The sequence below is a fragment of the Papio anubis genome, chromosome 17, assembly GCF_008728515.1.
Source record: "Papio anubis isolate 15944 chromosome 17, Panubis1.0, whole genome shotgun sequence".
Classification (NCBI taxonomy): domain Eukaryota; kingdom Metazoa; phylum Chordata; class Mammalia; order Primates; family Cercopithecidae; genus Papio; species Papio anubis.
In genome coordinates, this window is record NC_044992.1 from 66,440,022 (window position 1) to 66,458,766 (window position 18,745).

Below are 18,745 nucleotides of genomic sequence, written 5' to 3' on the forward strand. Positions count from 1 at the left end.
CTACTAAAAAATACAAAAATTAGCTGGGCATGGTGGGACACACCTGTAATCCCAGTGACTCGGGAAGCTGAGGCAGGAGAATCACTAGAACCCAGGAGGCAGAGATTGCAGTGAACCAAGATCACACCACTGTACTCCAGCCTAGGCAACAGAGCAAGACTCTGTCTCAATAATAATAAAAATAATAATAATAATTAGTTCTGCATAGTAACATACGCCTGTAGTCCAAGCAGTCTGGGAGGCTAAGGCCTGAGGATCACTTGAGCCCAAGAGGTCGAATCTGCAGTGAGCTATGATTGAGCCACTGTCCACTGTACTCCAGCCTGGGCCAGGGATACCTGCATCTGCTGGAATCTTCCAGAAAACTGTCCATTGTACCAGGGGGTCTACCTGAGGAAACCAGTTCATTGCTCAGGACTATTACCCCCTCGCTCTACCCCCCACCTTATAACTATTTGTTGAAGGAAGGAAGGAAGGAAGGAAGGAAGGAAGGAAGGAAGGAAGGAAGGAAGGACCAGTTTTGTCCCTCACTCTCCTCCTTCTGACAATCATGCCCATCCCCCATCTCTCCTTTCCCAACAAGATCCCAGCAGGTCACTAGGGTGGGGACTGGGGATATAAAAGGATTAGGAAGGGCCAGGCTCAGTGGCTCACACTTGTAATCCCAGCACTTTAGGAGGCCGAGGCAGGTGGATCACCTGAGGTCAGGAGTTTGAGATCAGCCAACATGGCGAAACCCCGTCTCTACTAAAAATACAAAAATTAGCCGGGCGTGGTGGTGGGTACCTGTAATCCCAGCTACTCAGGAGGCTGAAGCAGGAGAATCACTGAACACAGGAGGTAGAAGTTGCAGTGAGCTGGGATCGTGCCACTGCACTAAAGCCTGGGCAACAAGAGTGAAACTCCATCTCAAAATAAAGAAATAAATAAAAATAAATAAAAGGATTAGACCTTTCTCACCTTCTGCACCTGAAGCCACTTTTGCCGTGTGTCACATACACCCTGTGACATCTTGACAAGGGAGTGAGTCTCAAAGAGGGACGCAACCCCCTCACACCCTAATCAGGAATGAGTGGGTGTACAGGAGGGTTATTTGCACAGAAAACCACAACAGCTGATAAACCATGACTTTTCCAGGACGTGGCCAGAGATGGCCTCTCGCTTTACATATCTGCAGACCATAAAGTAGGTCAAGAATTCGGGGTGAGGGCTCAGCCAGCACTTTGGTCCCTGCTGCATGTCAATAGGTCCTCTGCCTGGGGCACCATGCAGATATACAGAGAGCAATCAGCCCTCCGCAGTAGGGAAGCCATTGGCTTCCAGGAAAAAAGACCAGGAATTAAGCAGAATGGGGGAAGCCCTGAAAAGCAAGGGGCAGATGTATCGACGGTCGTGGGGTAAGCTTTCCTCTCTTGGGCATGGGCAACAAGGAGGGAACAGCACTGTCTGTTAGAACTGCCCTGTGGCCAGACCCTCTGATCCTGGCCTCTCCCAGACCTGGCCTCCCCAAGGAGGATTCCCCTTTGAATCAAGAACAGAGAATTCAGGCCAGGCACAGTGGCTTACACCTGTAATCCCAATCCCAACTCTTTGGGAGGCAGGAGGATCACCTGAGGTCAGGAGTTCAGGACCAGCCTGGCCAACATGTCAAAACCCCATCTCTACTAAAAAATACGAAAAATTAGCCAGGCATGGTGGTGGATGCCTGTAATTCCAGCTACTGAGGAGGCTGAGGCAAGAGAATTGCTTGAACCTGAGAGGCGGAGGTTGCAGTGAGCCGAGATCACAGCACTACACTCCTCCAGCCTGGGTGACTGAGCAAGACTCTGTTTCAAAAAGAAAAAGCAGAGAATTCGCCAAGTGGTTCTGAGTAGCTGCTCCTCTAACCAAGTGCCTATGGGGAATACAGGAGAATCGGCTCTTTCGGAGGCCTTGTGTCCTCAAAAACTCATTTGAGCCCGTATTCCTGGTTTGGTCATTGACCTATACACAAGCCAGTTATCTCCCTGGGCTTCCCTGTCCCCATATGTGAAAGAAGGGATTAGACAGGTCATCTGAGATTCTCCCTGCTCTAAAGCACCTAGGTATGTATGTGTGTGTGTGTGTGTGCATGTATGTACGTGAATGGTTGTGCATGTACATGCATGTATGCACACGTGTGTTATGGATGCTCATGTTTGTGAGGGGGAGTTGTGTGTATACATGTGTTCATTGCACATGTGTGTGCTACTGGGGTGTGTGTGAACGTGTGTTGTGTGGGCATGTGTATATTTGCATGCTGCAGTCCATATGTGTACGTGTGTGCGTCTTGATGCCTTCATTGGGTTCTCCCAGTTACAAAGACAGAAATGTGCTGATGCAACTTCTCTTGGTCACTTTGGACTTGAAAACTGTAGACGATCTTTTTGGAACCCACCCTGTCCAGGTGGAAGAGCTCCTGGGTTGCAAGGGTCAGTTCCGCTGGGTCTCTCCTACTCTGCAACAGAAGTTCACAAGAAGTTTGTTGCAAGGCCCACTTGAGAATTAGAAAAACCAAATGTCTGAACCAGGTAGAACTAAAAAAGTCCAGAGAACTAAGCCTCTCAGTAGAGGAAGTAACTGGAGGCTCATGCCTGTACTCCCAGCACTTTGGGAGGCTGAGGCTGGTGGATCACCTGAGGTCAGTAGTTCAAGACCAACCTGGCCAACATGGTGAAACCCTGTCTCTACTAAAAATACAAAAATTAGCCAGGCATGGTGGTGGGTACCTGTAATCCCAGTTACTTGGGAGGCTGAGGCAGGAGAATCACTTGAACCCGGGAGGCAGAAATTACAGTGAACTGAGATCACGCCATTGCACTCCAGCGTGGGCAACAAGAGCAAAACTCCATCTCAAAAAAAAAAAAAAAAGAGAAAGAGAAAGAGAAAGAAAAGCAACAGGAAACAGCATTCAGCCAGACTTCATAGGGACCCAAGCAGAAAGTGGCTCAGACCGCAGGGCCAGAGGGGCATGACTGAGGGGCTCTGCCACTGGAATGATTGTGGCTGGGCTGTGCTCCTCTTCTCAGTTCCACTCAGAGGGGCTTGTAGGGATTGCCAGGAAGCCAATGGAGGCTAACTGTCTGAATCCCCAACTTCATCAGGCTCCTTTCAAGACCTTATACCCATTTTGTACTTCTAATTTAGACATCCTTTTTCTTCATAAGGACCTCCAGGATTGCATAAGCTTCGGGCTATGGTGGGTGGATGCAGGGTGCCTTCTTGCATACACACCGCTTGACCTCAGAGTTCTTTTTTTTTTTTTTCTCTTGAAACGGAATCTCGCTCTGTAGCCCAGTGGAGTGCAGTGATGTGATCTCGGTTCACTGCAACCTCCTCCGCCTCCTGGGTTCCAGCGATTCTCCTGCCTCAGCCTCCCGGGTTGCTGGGAATACAAGCATGCACCACCACACCTGGCTAATTTTGTATTTTTAGTAGAGACGGGATTTCACAATGTTGGCCAGGCTAGTCTCGAACTCCTGACCTCAGGTGATCTGCCCACCTCGGCCTCCCAAAGTGCTAGGATTACAGGCATGAGCCACCATGCCCAACTGACCTCACAGTTCTTCTTGCTACAGAGACGAGTCTATTACCCAATCCCCTTGAGTCTGGGCCTGACCGATGACCTGGTTTGCTCAATAAAATATAGCAGAAGTGATGATGTGCCAGTCCAAACCCCAGCTGCAGGGTCTCCTGCGTTTCCTCTCTCTCTCATACCTCCACTTCTGCCACCCAGACTGGCCTACTGGAGAGAAGCCAGAGACATGGGACACAGTCAAGCTGCCCAGCCCATGGCCAGCGGATCCCAGACGCAAAAGTGGGCCCAGCTGAGACCAGAATGGCCACCCAGACTAAACTGCTAACCCACAATGTTGTGTGCCACCGGGCTTTGGGTAGCATTATTACGGTGATAGAAAATGAAAAGAAAAACCCGCAAAACCTAGACCCAACCCAGAGCAGCTGCTTCACCCTCCACTCTGCACAGCGGTGACTGCCAGGTGGCTTCCACTCCCTTCCGTCTGTCCCTCGAAGCTCTTCACGATGGCCTGTCCTGCCTGTCCTGCTCCAGCCCCCATCCTCACAGGTGGCTCCCTCTGATGCTGTCAGATCATAGCAGGCCTTGGACCTAGAGAGTCATTTGCAGCTTATGATTGAAAATAACAAGTATGGGCCAGGTCCAGTGGCTCACACCTGTGATCTCAGCACTGTGGGAGGCAGATCCCTTGAGGTCGGGAGTTCGAGACCAGCCTGGCCAACATGGTAAAACCCCATCTCTACTATAAATACAAAAATTAGCTGGGCATGGTGGTGCATGCCTGTAATCGCAGCTACTTGGGAGGCTGAGGCAGAAGAATTGCTTGAGCCTGGAAGGCAGAGGTTGCAGTGAGACGAGATCGCGCCACACACTCTAGCCTGTGTGACGCAGAGAGTCTCTGTCTCAATAATAATAATAATAATGTTTGTCTGACTTACAAAAGTGACATGTGTTCATTTTAGGAAAATAAATTGTGACATACAGACAAGGTTGTTTTTGGGGGGTTCTTTGGTTGTTGTTGTTTGTTTTGAGACACAGTCTTACTCATGTGTGAGTTTACCAACTGGACTACTACCTTTATTAGGGCATTTTAATACAGGAGAAATATAAAAAGAAAGCATGGCAGTGGAGGGTGTGGATAATGGGGAAGGTTATACATGCATGGGGGAAAAGGGTCTGTGGGAAATCCCTGTATCTTCTGCCCAAAGTTAATGTGAACTTAGAAATTCTCTAAAAATTAAATCCTACTTTTTAAAAAAGAGAGACACGGCCAATAACGCCAGCTCTGAAATACCTCCAGTTAACACTTTCTTTAAAAAGGTAAAATGCAGGCCAAGTGTGGTGGCTCACACCTGTAACCTCAGCACTTTGAGAGGCCAAGGTGGGTAGATTACTTGAGCCCAAGAGTTCGAGACCAGCCTGGGAAACATGGTGAAACCCCATCTCTACAGAAAATACAAAAAATTAACTGGGTACAGTGGCAGGTGCCTGTAATCCCAGTTACTTGGGAGGCTGAGGTGGAAAAATTACCCGAGCCCAGAGAGGTCGAGGCTGCAGTGAGCCATCATCGTGAGCCACAGCACTCCAGACTGGGCAACACAGCACAAACTCATCTTAAAATAAAATAAAATAAAATAAAATAAAATAAAATAAAATAATTTGCTCACAATTGCTTTTCTTTTTCTTTTTCTTTTTCTTTTGAGATCAGTTCTCACTGTGTCACCAAGACTACAGTGCAGTGGTGCAATTACAGTTCACTGCAGCTGTAATTCTGGAAAAACTCCTGAGCTCAAGTGATCCACCTGCCTCAGCCTCCCCAGTAGCTGGGAATACAGGCATGCACCACCACACCCAGCTTATTGTTTTATCTATTGTAGAGATAGGGTCTTCCTATGTTTTCAGGCTGGTTTCGAACTCTTGGGCTCAAGTGATCCTCCTGCCTTGGGCCTCCTCAAGCACTGGGATTACAAGCGTGAGCCACTGGACCTGGCCAAGCAAATTATTTAAATAATTTTTTTTTTTTTTTGAGACGGAGTCTGGCTCTGTTGCCCAGGCTGGAGTGCAGTGGCCGGATCTCAGCTCACTGCAAGCCCCACCTCCTGGGTTCACGCCATTCTCCTGCCTCAGCCTCCCGAGTAGCTGGGAGTACAGGCGCCCGCCACCTCGCCTGGCTAATTTTTTTTGTATTTTAGTAGAGACAGGGTTTCACCGTGTTAGCCAGGATGGTCTCGATCTCCTGAACTCGTGATCCGCCCGTCTCGGCCTCCCAAAGTGCTGGGATTACAGGCTTGAGCCACTGCGCCCGGCCAATAATTTTTTTTTAAACATAGAAAAAGGTTAAATGAAAAGTAAAAGTCTTATCTCCATTTCCCACCTACCAGCCCCTGAACCTCAAAGGCAATCCTGTTGGCCTCTATTGCCTCCCTGAGAAAAGTTAATCATACTCCAGCAGATAAACCTAAATAACATACACACACTCATCATACTATATACATCACTCTGCCCCTTGCTTTTGCTTAATAATGAACTTTGTCTCAAACAGTGAGACAGGAGAGTTCCCTTGACCCTTTTGCAGGTAGGAACTGGAAGGCACCAGCTCTGGGTCCGTCGGCCACTTAGGCACCAGCAGGGATGAACTTTACTTGCTGGAACCCACTGGGTTCAGCCCATCATGAGAGGGAGCACACAGGCAAGTGGGTGCTGGGGCTGGGACGAGTACTTTTGGGCTCTGGCCCCACAGCAGCATGGAGGGGTGTGTTACAGTTAAGGTTCTTTTAGGCCAGGCACGGTGGCTCACGCCTGTAATCCCAGCACTTTGGGAGGCGGAGGTGGGTGGATCACCTGAGGCCAAGAGTTCAAGACCAACCTGGCCAACATGGTGAAACCCCAACTCTACTAAAAAAAAATATCAAAAGTTAGCAGGGTGTGGTGGCAGGTGCCTGTAATCCCAGCTACTTGGGAGGCTGAAGCAGGAGAATTGCTTGAACCCAGGAGGTGGAGGTTGCAGTGAGCCAAGATCCCGCCATTACACTCCAGCCTGTGTGACAGAGTGAACCTCTGTCAGAAAGAAAGAAAGAAAGAAAGAAAGAAAGAAAGAAAGAAAGAAAGAAAGAAAGAAAAGAAAGAAGGAAAGGAAGGAAGGAAGGAAGGAAGGAAGGCATGAAGGAAGGAAGGAAGGAAGGAAGGAAGGAAGGAAAGAAGAAAGAAAGAAAAGAAAGAAAGAAAGAAAGAAAGAAAGAGAAAGAAAGAAAAGAGAGAGGGGGAAGGAAGGAAGAAAGGGGAGAAGAGAAGAGAAGAAAAGAAAAGAAAGAAAAGAAAACGCAAGTAATGCTCTTTTAGCAGTTGCCATCCACAGACAGCGCTACAAGTTTAACCAGCTCAGCGGAGAGAGTCAAGGTGACAATAGTTCACACCCTGCCCTCTGGTACAGAGTTGCAGTTAACTACCAGTGGAGAGTCAGGTGACAGCGCCATTTTTACACCCTGCCTTTGGCACCCGTTCTTGTTGGGTGTCCGGGAAGAATAGGTCACATAGACGAAGGATCTGTGAATGCAGAGATTTTTATTCTATTTTATTTTTTTTTGACGAGTCTCATTTGCCCAGGCTGAGGCAGTGGCCGGATAGCCTCACTGCAGCTCTGCCTCCCGGTTTATGCCATTCTCCTGGCTCCTCAGCCTCCGAGTAGCTGGGACTACAGGCATGCCACCCAGATTTGACCATATCTCATCCTCCTGACCTTTCGATCCACTAATTCGTCTCAGTTATATTTATTTTCATCACAATTGGTTTATTATGGCGGAGCCTCATTGAGCTGGCTGGATGGCGGATCGAAGCCTGGCTGATAACTGTTCCTGGCGTAATCTGAAGGCTGTGTCTATCCATATGCTCAATGCTCAGTTGCTTCTTCTCTCGACATTCAGCTGCTTGTCTCTTCTCTCCTTCTCAGCCACACCTCTCTGGTCCTCTGCCAGTGGAGCTTGGCCTTTTTATGGGTACAGGGCTTGGGGACATGGTGGGCCAGGGTGGTTTTGGAAAAGGCAACATTCAGGCAGGAAAACAGGAATGCATGTTCTCATTTAGGGCCACAGGTCCAGGCTTGAAGGTGGAGCCATCGCCAAGACCTCGCCCTCTTTTACCCGGTATCTCCCTGCCGCCTGTCTGTATCAACAGTACATACATATCTTCCTCATCCTTTTACTGTTTTCACAGTACTGCACTGTATGTACATTCTAGAGTTTACTTCACCAGTCTCTACTGCTGAATTATTTGTTCTTGCAAACACTACAATGAGCATCCTTACACACATATCTTGGTTTATTTTTTTTTTGGATGGAGTCTTGTTCTGTCACCCAGGCTGCAGTGCAATGGTGTGATCTTGGCTCACTGTAACCTCTACCTCCCGGGTTCAAGTGATTCTCCTGCCTCAGCTTCCTGAGTAGCTGGTATCACAGGTGCACGTCACCATGCCCTGCTATTTTTGTATTTTCAGTAGAGACAGGATTTCCCTATGTTGGCCAGGCTGGTCTCAAACTCCCAACCTCAGGTGATCTGCCTCAGCCTCCCAAAGTGCTGGGATTACAGGCGTGAGCCACCAAGCCTGGCCTTCTTGGTTTACTTTTGTAAGGAAAGCCATAGAGTTGCTGAGTCAAAGGAGTTTGTACTTGAAACCTTGATAGATATTGTCAATTGCTCTCCAAAATGGTTGCTCAGTGTATACTCCCACTAATAGTGTATGTATGAGTGCCTGTTTACCCAAATCTAAACCAGTACTGACCATTACCAAACTTTTATCAAGCCACTATACATTATATTGTCATTGCATCAGTTAGGGTTCTCCAGAGAAACAGAAACAGCAGGCTATATATATGCAGAGAAAGGGAGATTTGTCCAAGAAATTGGCTTACATGACTGTGGTGGCTGGCAAGTCCAAAATCTGTAGGGTTGGCTCAAAGCCTGCAAATTTTCAGGCAAGAGTTGCTGCTACAAACACGAGGCAGAATTTCTGCTTCCTCAGGGAAACCTCAGTGTTGCTCTTAAAGTCTTTCAATTAATCAGAGGACACTCACCCAAATTACTGAAAACTTAAAAATCACCTGCTTAGAGATGTTGACCACATCAACAAAGTACCTTCACAGCCACATCTAGATTCATGTTTAATTGAATAAGTAGGACTATAGCGCAGCCAAGCTGACACATAAAACTAACCATATGTACACAAAAAAATATATCAACCTATTCACATCCTTTGTTCACTTTTCTATTGAAGTTGTCTTCTGAGAACTCTCCTTATATGAGGGATATTACCATTTGTCATATGTCTTGAAAATATCTTCCCTGTACCATTTCTCATTCGACTTTGTTTCTGGAATCTTCTGTCAACCAAAACATTTTTATTGAAGCAAATCTATTGATCTTTTCTTTATGGCATCTGAATTTCCTGTCTTGTTAAGAAGGTCACTCAGAGCCACTTTAGGAGCCATGGTAACCACCCCATTTATCAGGTTTTCTAAAAGCTGTCTCTGAATAATAAAGTCACAAAAAAGCAGCAATAGTGTACTTAGACAGCATTAGCCTGGCTCCCATCAAGAGGTCTGGATAAAGTATGATTTAACGTTATGCCCTGGGTTTATCAACAGTCGATACGGTGGCTTTAGAAAAAGCTTTGCATCTTCCGCAAAATTGCAATTGCCCATTTTGTTATTCAGGGCCCCTTGCAGAAGGATCCACTTAACAGATTCCTTATAGCAGTGTACACCAGGAGAAAATACTCAATGGAAAGGACTCAGGCATACAATGTCAGACAAGTACCTTACACTCCACCTGGTTTTCCACTTTGCCTTGACTGTCGGGAAACCTATAACCAAACACAATGCTCAAACGCAGTAACAACCCAACCTCACTCTGGGGTGGAAGATTAGACCCAACCCACCCCACCCCTATACACACACCCCTATTCTTTGTATATTTTTTGAGACACTTTCTTGAACTGCCTTCTCATACTTGTGGGTTTGTTTGAAACCACCTATCCCCATTGGAAGTGAATGAGGCGCAAATACAGATATAAACAAAATGACTCAAGAAGAGAGAACAAAGACACTTGTCTGAATGGTGGCAAAGTTGACCCAGAGGTTTCTGTCTGAACCACAATTAATTAACTTTTCTTTTTTTTTTTTTTTTTGAGACGGAGTCTCGCTCTGTAGCCCAGGCTGGAGTGCATTGGCTGGATCTCAGCTCACTGCAAGCTCCACCTCCCGGGTTCACGCCATTCTCCGGCCTCAGCCTCCCGAGTAGCTGGGACTACAGGCGCCTGCCACCTCGCCCGGCTAGTTTTTTGTATTTCTTAGTAGAGACAGGGTTTCACCGTGTTAGCCAGGATGGTCTCGATCTCCTGACCTCGTGATCCGCCCGTCTCGGCCTCCCAAAGTGCTGGGATTACAGGCTTGAGCCACCGCGCCCGGCTCTTTTTTTTTTTTTTGAGAGGGAGTCTCGCTCTGTGGCCCAGGCTGGAGTGCAGTGGCGTGGCCTCAGCTCACCACAACCTCCGCCTCCCAGATTCAAGCAATTCTCCTGCCTCAGCCTCCCGAGTAGCTGGGACTACAGGCACGCGCCACAATTCCTGGCTAATTTTTGTATTTTTAGTAGAGTCGGGGTTTCACTATGTTGGCCCGGCTGGTCTCAAACTCCTGACCTCATGATCCACTTGCCTTTGCCTCCCGAAGTGCTGGGATTACAGGCATCAGCCACCGCACCCAGCTATAACATTTTCATAAATGCTAAGAGAAGCACAAAGAGGGAAGGCATGGTGAAAAATCTGAACCCAAAGTTGACATTCAGCTTCTCCAAGCAGTGAAACTGGGAACCAACCTGGAGAAATTTAAGGAATTTTCAGCAACTGTTGAGTGGCGAGAGAAGCGCTGCTGTGTTATCTGTGAAATCAGAAAATCTGAGACAGGTCTCAGTTAATTTAGAAAGTTTATTTTGCCAAGGTTGAGGACATGCCCATGACACAGCCTTAGGAAGTCCTGATGATATGTGCCCAAGGTGGTCAGGGCACAGCTAGGCTTTATACATTTTAGGGAGACATGAGACATCGATCAAAATATGTAAGAAGTGCATTGGTTTGTTCTGGAAAGGTGGGACAACTTCTGCAAAGGCAGAAGACTAGAAACACAGAGAGAGCTTCCAGGTCACAGATAATTGCATTCTTTTGAGTTTCTAATGAGCCTTTCCAAAGGAGGCAATCAGATATGCATCTATCTCAGTGAGCAGATGGGTGACTTTGAATAGATGGGAGGTAGGTTTGCCCTAAGCAGTTTCCAGCTTGAGCTTTCCTTAGTGATTCTGGGGGCCTAAGATATTTTCCTTTCACATATCTGTCTCACGTGTCCATGTGAAGAGACCACCAAACAGGCTTTGTGTGAGCAACATGGCTGTTTATTTCACCTGGGTGCAGGCGGGCTGAGTCCAAAAAGACAGTCAGCAAAGGGAGGTGGGATTATCATTAGTTCTTACAGGTTTTGGGATAGGCGATGGAGTTAGGAGCAACGTTTTCCGGGCAGGGGGTGGATCTCACAAAGTACATTCTCAAGGGTGGGGAGAATCACAAAGAACCTTCTTAAGGGTGGGGGAGATTACAAGGTACATTGATCAGTTAGGGTGGGGCAGAAACAAATCACAATTGTGGAATGTCATCAGTTAAGGCTATTTTCACTTCTTTTGTGGATCTTCAGTTGCTTCAGGCCATCTGGATGTATACATGCAGGTCACAAGGGATATGATGGCTTAGCTTGGGCTCAGAGGCCTGACAATATCTAATGTAATGGATTTAGGCAGCTCCACTCCTAATATTTGGGGGCCAGGGCTAGAATACAAATGGAGGCCCACAGACTGTGTGTCTCAGTATCTTAACACTCTAAAGGAAGCTCAAAAAGCCAACAAATCAAGTGTGTCTAATCTTCCCTCCTGAACAAAATACCTTCTTACCAACCTGGAAGCCAGGTTAGCATGTAAGATTCTCAGAAGTTCCACACTAAAATGTGGCAGCCTTGCGACAACCAACCTCCTGTCCCCAGCCCCCCACCCACAAGCTCCTCTCCTTCTCCTCCCACCCTTGCACACCCAACCCCAAAGGCTCTCAGAAGAATGCACGAGGCTCCACGTCCAAGCTCTGTCCGCAGCCCCTGCAAACGGTCACCCCTTGACCATGCCACCGACCTAGGGGTGCCACAATAACAGCGACCTTGGGGCAAAGTGCAGTTAGTCTACAGGAGGAACAGGAGCCTTTGGCCATGTGGACTCCTCACTTCATGGGGAGGAGCACAGAGGAGGAGCAGGCCTAAGGGAGGGCCTAGGTTTAGGAAGAGATAATTCAACAATGCTTGTAAAGAGATCAGTGTTGAGCTCTCCATCATAGCCTAGGTAAAAAGCTCTTAGAGTCATTATCAGTAGCTTTTTGTTGTTGTTGTTGAGACAGAGTTTTGCTCTGTCACCCAGGCTGGAGTGTAGTGGCACGATCTTGGCTCACCGCAACCTCCATCTCCCGGGTTTCAAGTGATTCTCCTGCCTCAGCCTCCCAAGTAGCTGGGATTACAGATGACCGCCATCATACCTGACTAATTTTTGTATTTTTAGTAGAGACGGGGTTTCACCATGTTGGCCAGGCTGACCTCAAACTCCCGACCTCAGGTGATCTGCCCATCTTGGCCTCCCAAAGTGCTGGGATTACAGGCTTGAGCGACCGTGCCCGGCCATTGTCAATAGATTTCTGAAGCTGATTCGAGAGTCTGTCTCAAAACAAAACAAAACAAAACAAAGACTGTGACCGATATGAGAGGATCATCCTGCTCCGCCCCAAGGCAAGGTTCAGCTGAATCTGACCTCGGTGAGCCGGGAAAAGGTCCTGAGAAGACAGGACTGCTTCCTATGATGAACCTGTATGCACCCCTAGACCTCGGTGAGCCAGAAAAGGTCCTGAGAAGACAGGACTATTTCCTGTGATGAAAATTGATGGAAACTCCTCACCCTGGAAAGGAAAAGGATAAAAGCGAAAATAATTAGAAACTGTCATGTTCTTTAGGACGCGAATGAGGGGAACGTAGATGGACTACCCCTCACATTCTGGAATATTCTCTCTAGGAAGTACTTCTTAAAGCCTGAGAAAGTTAGATTCTAGATGTAAATTTTTTTTTTTTTTTTTTTTTTTGAGACGGAGTCTCGCTCTGTCACCCAGGCTGGAGTGCAGTGGCCGGATCTCAGCTCACTGCAAGCTCCGCCTCCCGGGTTCACGCCATTCTCCTGCCTCAGCCTCCCGAGTAGCTGGGACTACAGGCGCCCGCCGCCACGCCCGGCTAAGTTTTTGTATTTTTAGTAGAGACGGGGTTTCACCGTGTTAGCCAGGATGGTCTCGATCTCCTGGCCTCGTGATCCGCCCGTCTCGGCCTCCCAAAGTGCTGGGATTACAGGCTTGAGCCACCACGCCCGGCCTAGATGTAAATTATTAAAACCACTACATATAACAAACAAATGAGTTCTCTAACCCGGGAGGAAATAAAAGCTGGAGAGGTTCAGGAGGTGGGTGGGGGCACAGTCACAGGACATCCAAAGTCAATGCCATGGACAACCTCATTTTCAGCAGACACTGATATGCATTCCCTTCCTTGCCATTGCCAGAGTTGAACAGTCGCTGGGCCCGACTCAAGGAGGCCCAGCCAATCTCTATGCTTTTATGGTTTTGTTGTTTTAATGTCTTTATGTTTTTACAAGTCCAGCTAAAGTTTGCACCTCCTAGTCCTTTCAAACAGCCTTGATTCTTGTCTTTGGACGGAGGCCACTGTCCACATCCACTCACCAATTCATTCATCCATTCATTGAGGGTACTAGCCTCTAGGTGCATGTAGAGTTCTTCTCTTTTGTTTATGATTTTCTTTCAAACATTCCATCTGAACTTCCAAGCTAATTATCACCCCTACTCCCTCCCAGTTCAGACCTCCCAGAGGAAGGCGGCCTTCTCCCTCTTTTCCCAGAATCTGCTTCTTTTTGAAATGTTGTCTGCTCCTTGTTCTAAGGCCAAGTGTGCAAAGCACATTCCAGCCATCTGATTTTGTTTTATTCTGTAGACTGGTTTTTTGGGGCTCTCCACACAGGAGATCTATGGACATCATGTTAGTCCTGGTCTTCCAAAGAGGAGATGTGAAAAGGGAATTAAATGTGCAAGGGTTTTACTGGGGGAAATGCCTATGAGAGAAATAGAGTAGGTGCCAGCGAGGCCAGGGGAGCCTTCAGACCATGATGCAGGCTGGATCCCCGTGAAGGAAAGAGGGCAGCAGGTTGTATGGAAGCATCCCAGACCATGTTGCAGTATCTGGAGGGTTGTGCAAGGCCATGAGGGAGTCCTTGAGCTAACTCAACTATTAGAGGGTCCTGTGTCTCCCAGGAACAGGCCTGCCATGCTCCACCTTTGGCTGGTAATTGCCCATAGGAAGCATGACCTCAGTGCAAACACGATGATGGCTTTCAAAGCACGGCAGTGGGGACCCTCGGTCATTGATGCGCCTGTGGTTGGAAGTCTGAGAGACACATTCACATGGTCACTTCATGTGACCAAGTTAATTCATCACACAGATGCTTATTAACTTGGGTTGGAGGGAGATCTCCTCTGTGCCTTCACACCCCTTTCAGTGACTTCAATAGAAAATCAAGACTTTAGTGTGTTTGTGTGTCTAAGTGTATGTGTGGGTGTCTGTGTGCAAGTGTATGTGTTTGTATGTATGTGCGTGTCTGTGTTTGTGTTTATGTTTGTGTGTATATTTGTGCATGTGTACATATTTGCGTGTATGCTGCATGTCTGTGAATGTGTGTGTCTGTGTGTTGGTGCCTGTGCATATGTGTCTGTGTGTCTGTGTGTAAGTGCATATGTATGTGTATATATGTGTTTGTGTTACACATGTCTCTGTGTGTGCATGTCTGTGTATGCATGTCTGTGTTTCTGAGTTCATGTGTGCATGTGTGTCTGTGTCTCTGTGCATGTCTGTGTATATGTTTCTGTGTGCATGTGTGTGTGCACATGTGTCTATGTGTATATGCATGTCTGTGCAAATGTGTGTTTCTGTGTTACTGTGTGTTTCCTTGTGTGCTTGTGTCTGTATATGAATGCACATGTTGGTGTACACGTGTTTCTGCCTTGTCTGTGTGCATGTGTGTGCTCTCTGTGTATGTACGTGTGTTTGTGTGTACATGTGTGTTTATGTGTATTGTGTGTATGTGTGTTTCTGTGTGTAGATGTGTTTTTGTGTGTCTGTGTATGTGTATCTGTGTGCATGTGTGAGTTCTCTCTATGTGTGTGCCTGTATGTTCTGTGTGTATGTGTTGTACAAGTGTGTCTGTGCCTGTGGATGCGTGCGTGTATTTCTGTGTGCACACGTGTTTTTCTGCCTGTGTGTGTGCATGTGTGTTTCTCTGTGTGTGCATGTGTTTGTGTGTGTATGTATGTTTCTGTGTCATGTGTGTTCTGTGTGTTTGTGTTGTACATGTTTGCATGTGTATGTGTGTGCTTCTGTATGCATGTGTTTGTGTGTGCTCTGTGAATACAAATATGTTTGTGTGTGCATATGTGTTCTGTGTGTACATGTGTTTTCTGTATGTGTGTGTCTTGTGCATGTATGTTTCTGTATGTGTGTGCATGTGTGTGCATATATTTGTGTGTGCATGTGTGTTCTGTGTATGTGTGTACATGTGTTTTTCTGTGTCTGCATCTGTATGTGTGTCTTGTGCTTCTGTGTTTCTGTGTATGCATGTGCATGTGTGTGCATATGTTTGTGTACATGTGTATTCTGTATGTGTGTCCATGTTTTTCTGTATCTGTATGTCTTTACATGTATGTTTCTGTGTCATGTGTGTTCTGTGTGTATGTGTTGTACTTGTATATGTTTGTGCTTCTGTATGCATGTGTTTCTGTGTGTACGCATGTACTTGTGTGTGCATATATGTGTGTGTGCATGTGTGTTCTGTGTATGTGTGTACCTGTTTTTCTGTGTCTGTATGTGTGTGTCAGTGTCTTGTGCATGTGTGTTTGTGTGTGTGTGCATGTTGTGCACGTGTGTGCATGTTGTGCACATGCGTTCTTAGAAAGAACCCACTCCCACAGCCACAAGGACACTTCTGAGGCCAACTCACATCGCAGGCCCTCACCCCTCTCTCTATTGCTCCCTTCTAGACCATCCTCGTGGGCGACAGTGGTGTGGGAAAGACGTCTCTGCTGGTTCAGTTCGATCAGGGCAAGTTCATCCCCGGCTCCTTCTCGGCCACTGTGGGCATCGGATTCACGGTAAGCACTGGCCGACACTGCCAGCTCTGGGCCTGGGCTCAGGACTCCAGCGTGTTTTTGCTGAGTGCCAGCAGGAAACAGGTGGACACTTGCATTGGATCATTCAAGGAGGATTAAGGAGAAGACTGTTCCCCAAGGTGTAGGAGGGTGTTGGGTGACCAGGAGGGAGGGTGCACTGCCCCTGGGTAGTCCAGGAACTCCACCCACCTCTAACCTCAAGCGGGAAGGGAAGGTACCCTCACCAGAACCCAGGGACAAAGCGGGCTGCTGGGTGAGCTGCCTGGCAGGAGCTGTATGGGACCTATAGTGGAGGGACACAGTAGCCCATGGGAGCCCCCCAGGAGGCAGCCAGGAGAACAATCCCCTGTCCCACCTTGCTCTCCTCCTGCTCCCCATCTCCTTCTGGGGCTCCACACTGGATGAACGCAAGTGGAAACCAGAAAGCAAAAAATATTTTAATATGGGATAGCTCAGGTCAGTCCTCCAAGGCAAGAAGATCCTGGAGGGACAGAGGGATGACAAAGTTTTCAGCACAGTCCAAACTTAGCATTGTCACACGGGTCTCAGGGAGCTGGCAGGCCAAGGTTACAGTTCCGTGTTTACCCCTCAGTAAAATGGTAAAAGGGCAGCTTGGGTTAAGGAATCCCAGCACCCTCGGCTTTTTCTGCGGGACAAGCCCCTCTGCGGGACAAGAGATCCCTCCTCTCTACCATACATCCCATCTCCCCGCATTGCTCCGTGCCTGCGGCTGCAGCTGCCCTTGAATTCCTGGGAAGACCTTGGGAGAGGGTTCCACTCCTCTCTTGGACTGTGGCAGGAGGAGCAGGGCCTTCCCTTGGGACCCCAGAATCGTAGCATCTTGAGATGGGGAAGAGCAAACATCTCTTCTTGGACAACGCGGATGTTTGGGAGCCTCTGGGACCAGAGCACAGGGCCTGCGAGGTCACATTCAGGGTCAGTACGCAGCAGTGCCACGCTGATGGGAAGAGACAGAGGAAAACCCAGAAAAATAGGCTTTCCCACTGGGTCACAGCCAGGAAGGCAGGGGTTCAGAACGGACATGGCTTCTGGGTGACCTCCCAGGAGGCAAAGCGGAAGTGAGTGCCTGGCTCAGGTGTGTTCTCAGGCCTAGAATCGACCCTGAAACACCAGTGCCCAGGGCTCTCCCCCGCGATAGGACCAGCTGGGCTCTAGTAGTGCTAAATAGGGCAGGGCTGAGACCCAGGAGGCCAAGGCTGCCTGGCAATCCCCGAGGTCTTGGACCAGGCTGCCATGAAGCAAACCAGGATGACCTGGTGCCAGGCATCACCCACCTCAGCCCAGGCCCAGTCTGCCGTCAGCAGCCAGGGCACACCCTGCCCTCAGGGTCACACCCACATCTCTTCACCCACCCTTCTGCCTGTCTGGTGAGGAAGGAAAGAGAGTGGGGTGGATGTGGCTGTGGACATGCAACATCTGATTCACATTCCACAGACCACAGAGGTGAGATATCTAAATTTTGCTGCTAGCTTGGCAAGAAAATTGGGGCCAATTTCCTGTGAAGGAAAAAGAAAGTGCATAGTCAAACTGTGTGCTCAAAGCTGCCTGAGATGGGACAAGCTGGGCTTTCCCACTGACCTCAGGCTAGGGTGGGCCTCCTAGAGCCTGGGCTGCCTGCTTGGCACCAGCCAGCACCTAATGTCCTGGTGCATCTCAGGACAAACCTGTTGGTTGCTTACGCTGAGTGAGGGTCTGAGCCCCTGGCCAGAAATTCAGCCTGGGGACACCTGAGCAAAGAACTGGAGGACATCGGGGTCTCCTCCAGATATCAGCGGTCTGGGGGTCCCCGGAGAGCCAGGTTACCAGACACTTGTTCACCCATCTGTCCTTCACACTGAGGTTTGAGATATGACATGGATAAGGGCCCTGCCGCTGGCCAGGCTGTAGCCTGGAACTCCTGTGTGATGGGAAGGGAGGCAGAAGCTCCCACTGGCTCCGCTCAGGAGGCTGAGTGCCGCCCAGGTGGCAGGGGAGGGACGGAGCCCCTGGTCTCCCACTTTGGAGAAGCCAGAGGTGAGCAGGGTGACTACCCCCCGGCGTGCCTTCACCCATAAACTACCAGGCCCATTGCCTTCTGGAAGTGGGACCTGCCCAGGTCCTGTGTAGATGCCTCTCAGTCAAGACCTTCCCTAAATTCACCACCAGCTTCATCCAACTGGCTGCAGGGGTCCTACTGATGGGGTTATGGGGTACTGACGCCGATGGGGTTCACACAGTGGTCTTTCCAGTCAGCCCCTCCCACCACAGTTCAGGTCCTCCTTGTTACCTCTCTCCTCAGTTTCCCCCAAATTCCCTAGTGTTGCCTAAATACTGATGCAAAATTCCTCTTTCAAAACCCTTACTCAGGCCAGCTGTGGTGGCTCACACCTGTAATCCCAGCACTTTGGGAGGCTAAGGCAGGCGGATCACTGGAGGCCAGGAGTTCAAGACCGGCCTGGCCAACAGGGCAAAACCCCATCTCTACTAAAAATACAAAAAAAATTGCCAGGCGTGGTGGCACACGTCTGTAATCCCAGCTACTTGGGAGGCTGAGGCAAGAGGATCACTTGAACCTGGGAGGCAGAGGTTGCAGTGAGCCGAGATCACGCCATTGCACTCCAGTCTGGGCAACAGAGTGAGACTCCATCTCAAAACAACAACAACTACAGCAAAACCTCACTCTGCTTATCCCCCACCTGAACATTCATGGTTCACTATTGCCTTCCAAATAAAGTCTGAATCTCTCATCTGCTGGTCAACCTGTTGCACAGTTTAGACCAGTGGTTTTCAAACACTCCTTCAGCGTGCATAAAAGCCTCCAGGGAGAAGTTCATCTGAAAGGCAAATTCTAA

General features: G+C 48.5%; 1 protein-coding gene across 4 annotated transcripts in view; it reads left to right on the forward strand.

The window, feature by feature from the left end:
• Window positions 1–18,745, forward strand: part of RAB37 (RAB37, member RAS oncogene family) — a 79,057-nt gene that overhangs the window by 45,162 nt on the left and 15,150 nt on the right. For all 4 annotated transcript variants that reach the window (XM_017950947.3, XM_021927929.2, XM_017950948.3 and 1 more), the window contains exon 2: window positions 15,765–15,875. In XM_017950947.3, coding sequence (XP_017806436.1) covers window positions 15,765–15,875 — 111 coding nt within the window. The remainder of the gene's footprint in view (window positions 1–15,764; window positions 15,876–18,745) is intronic.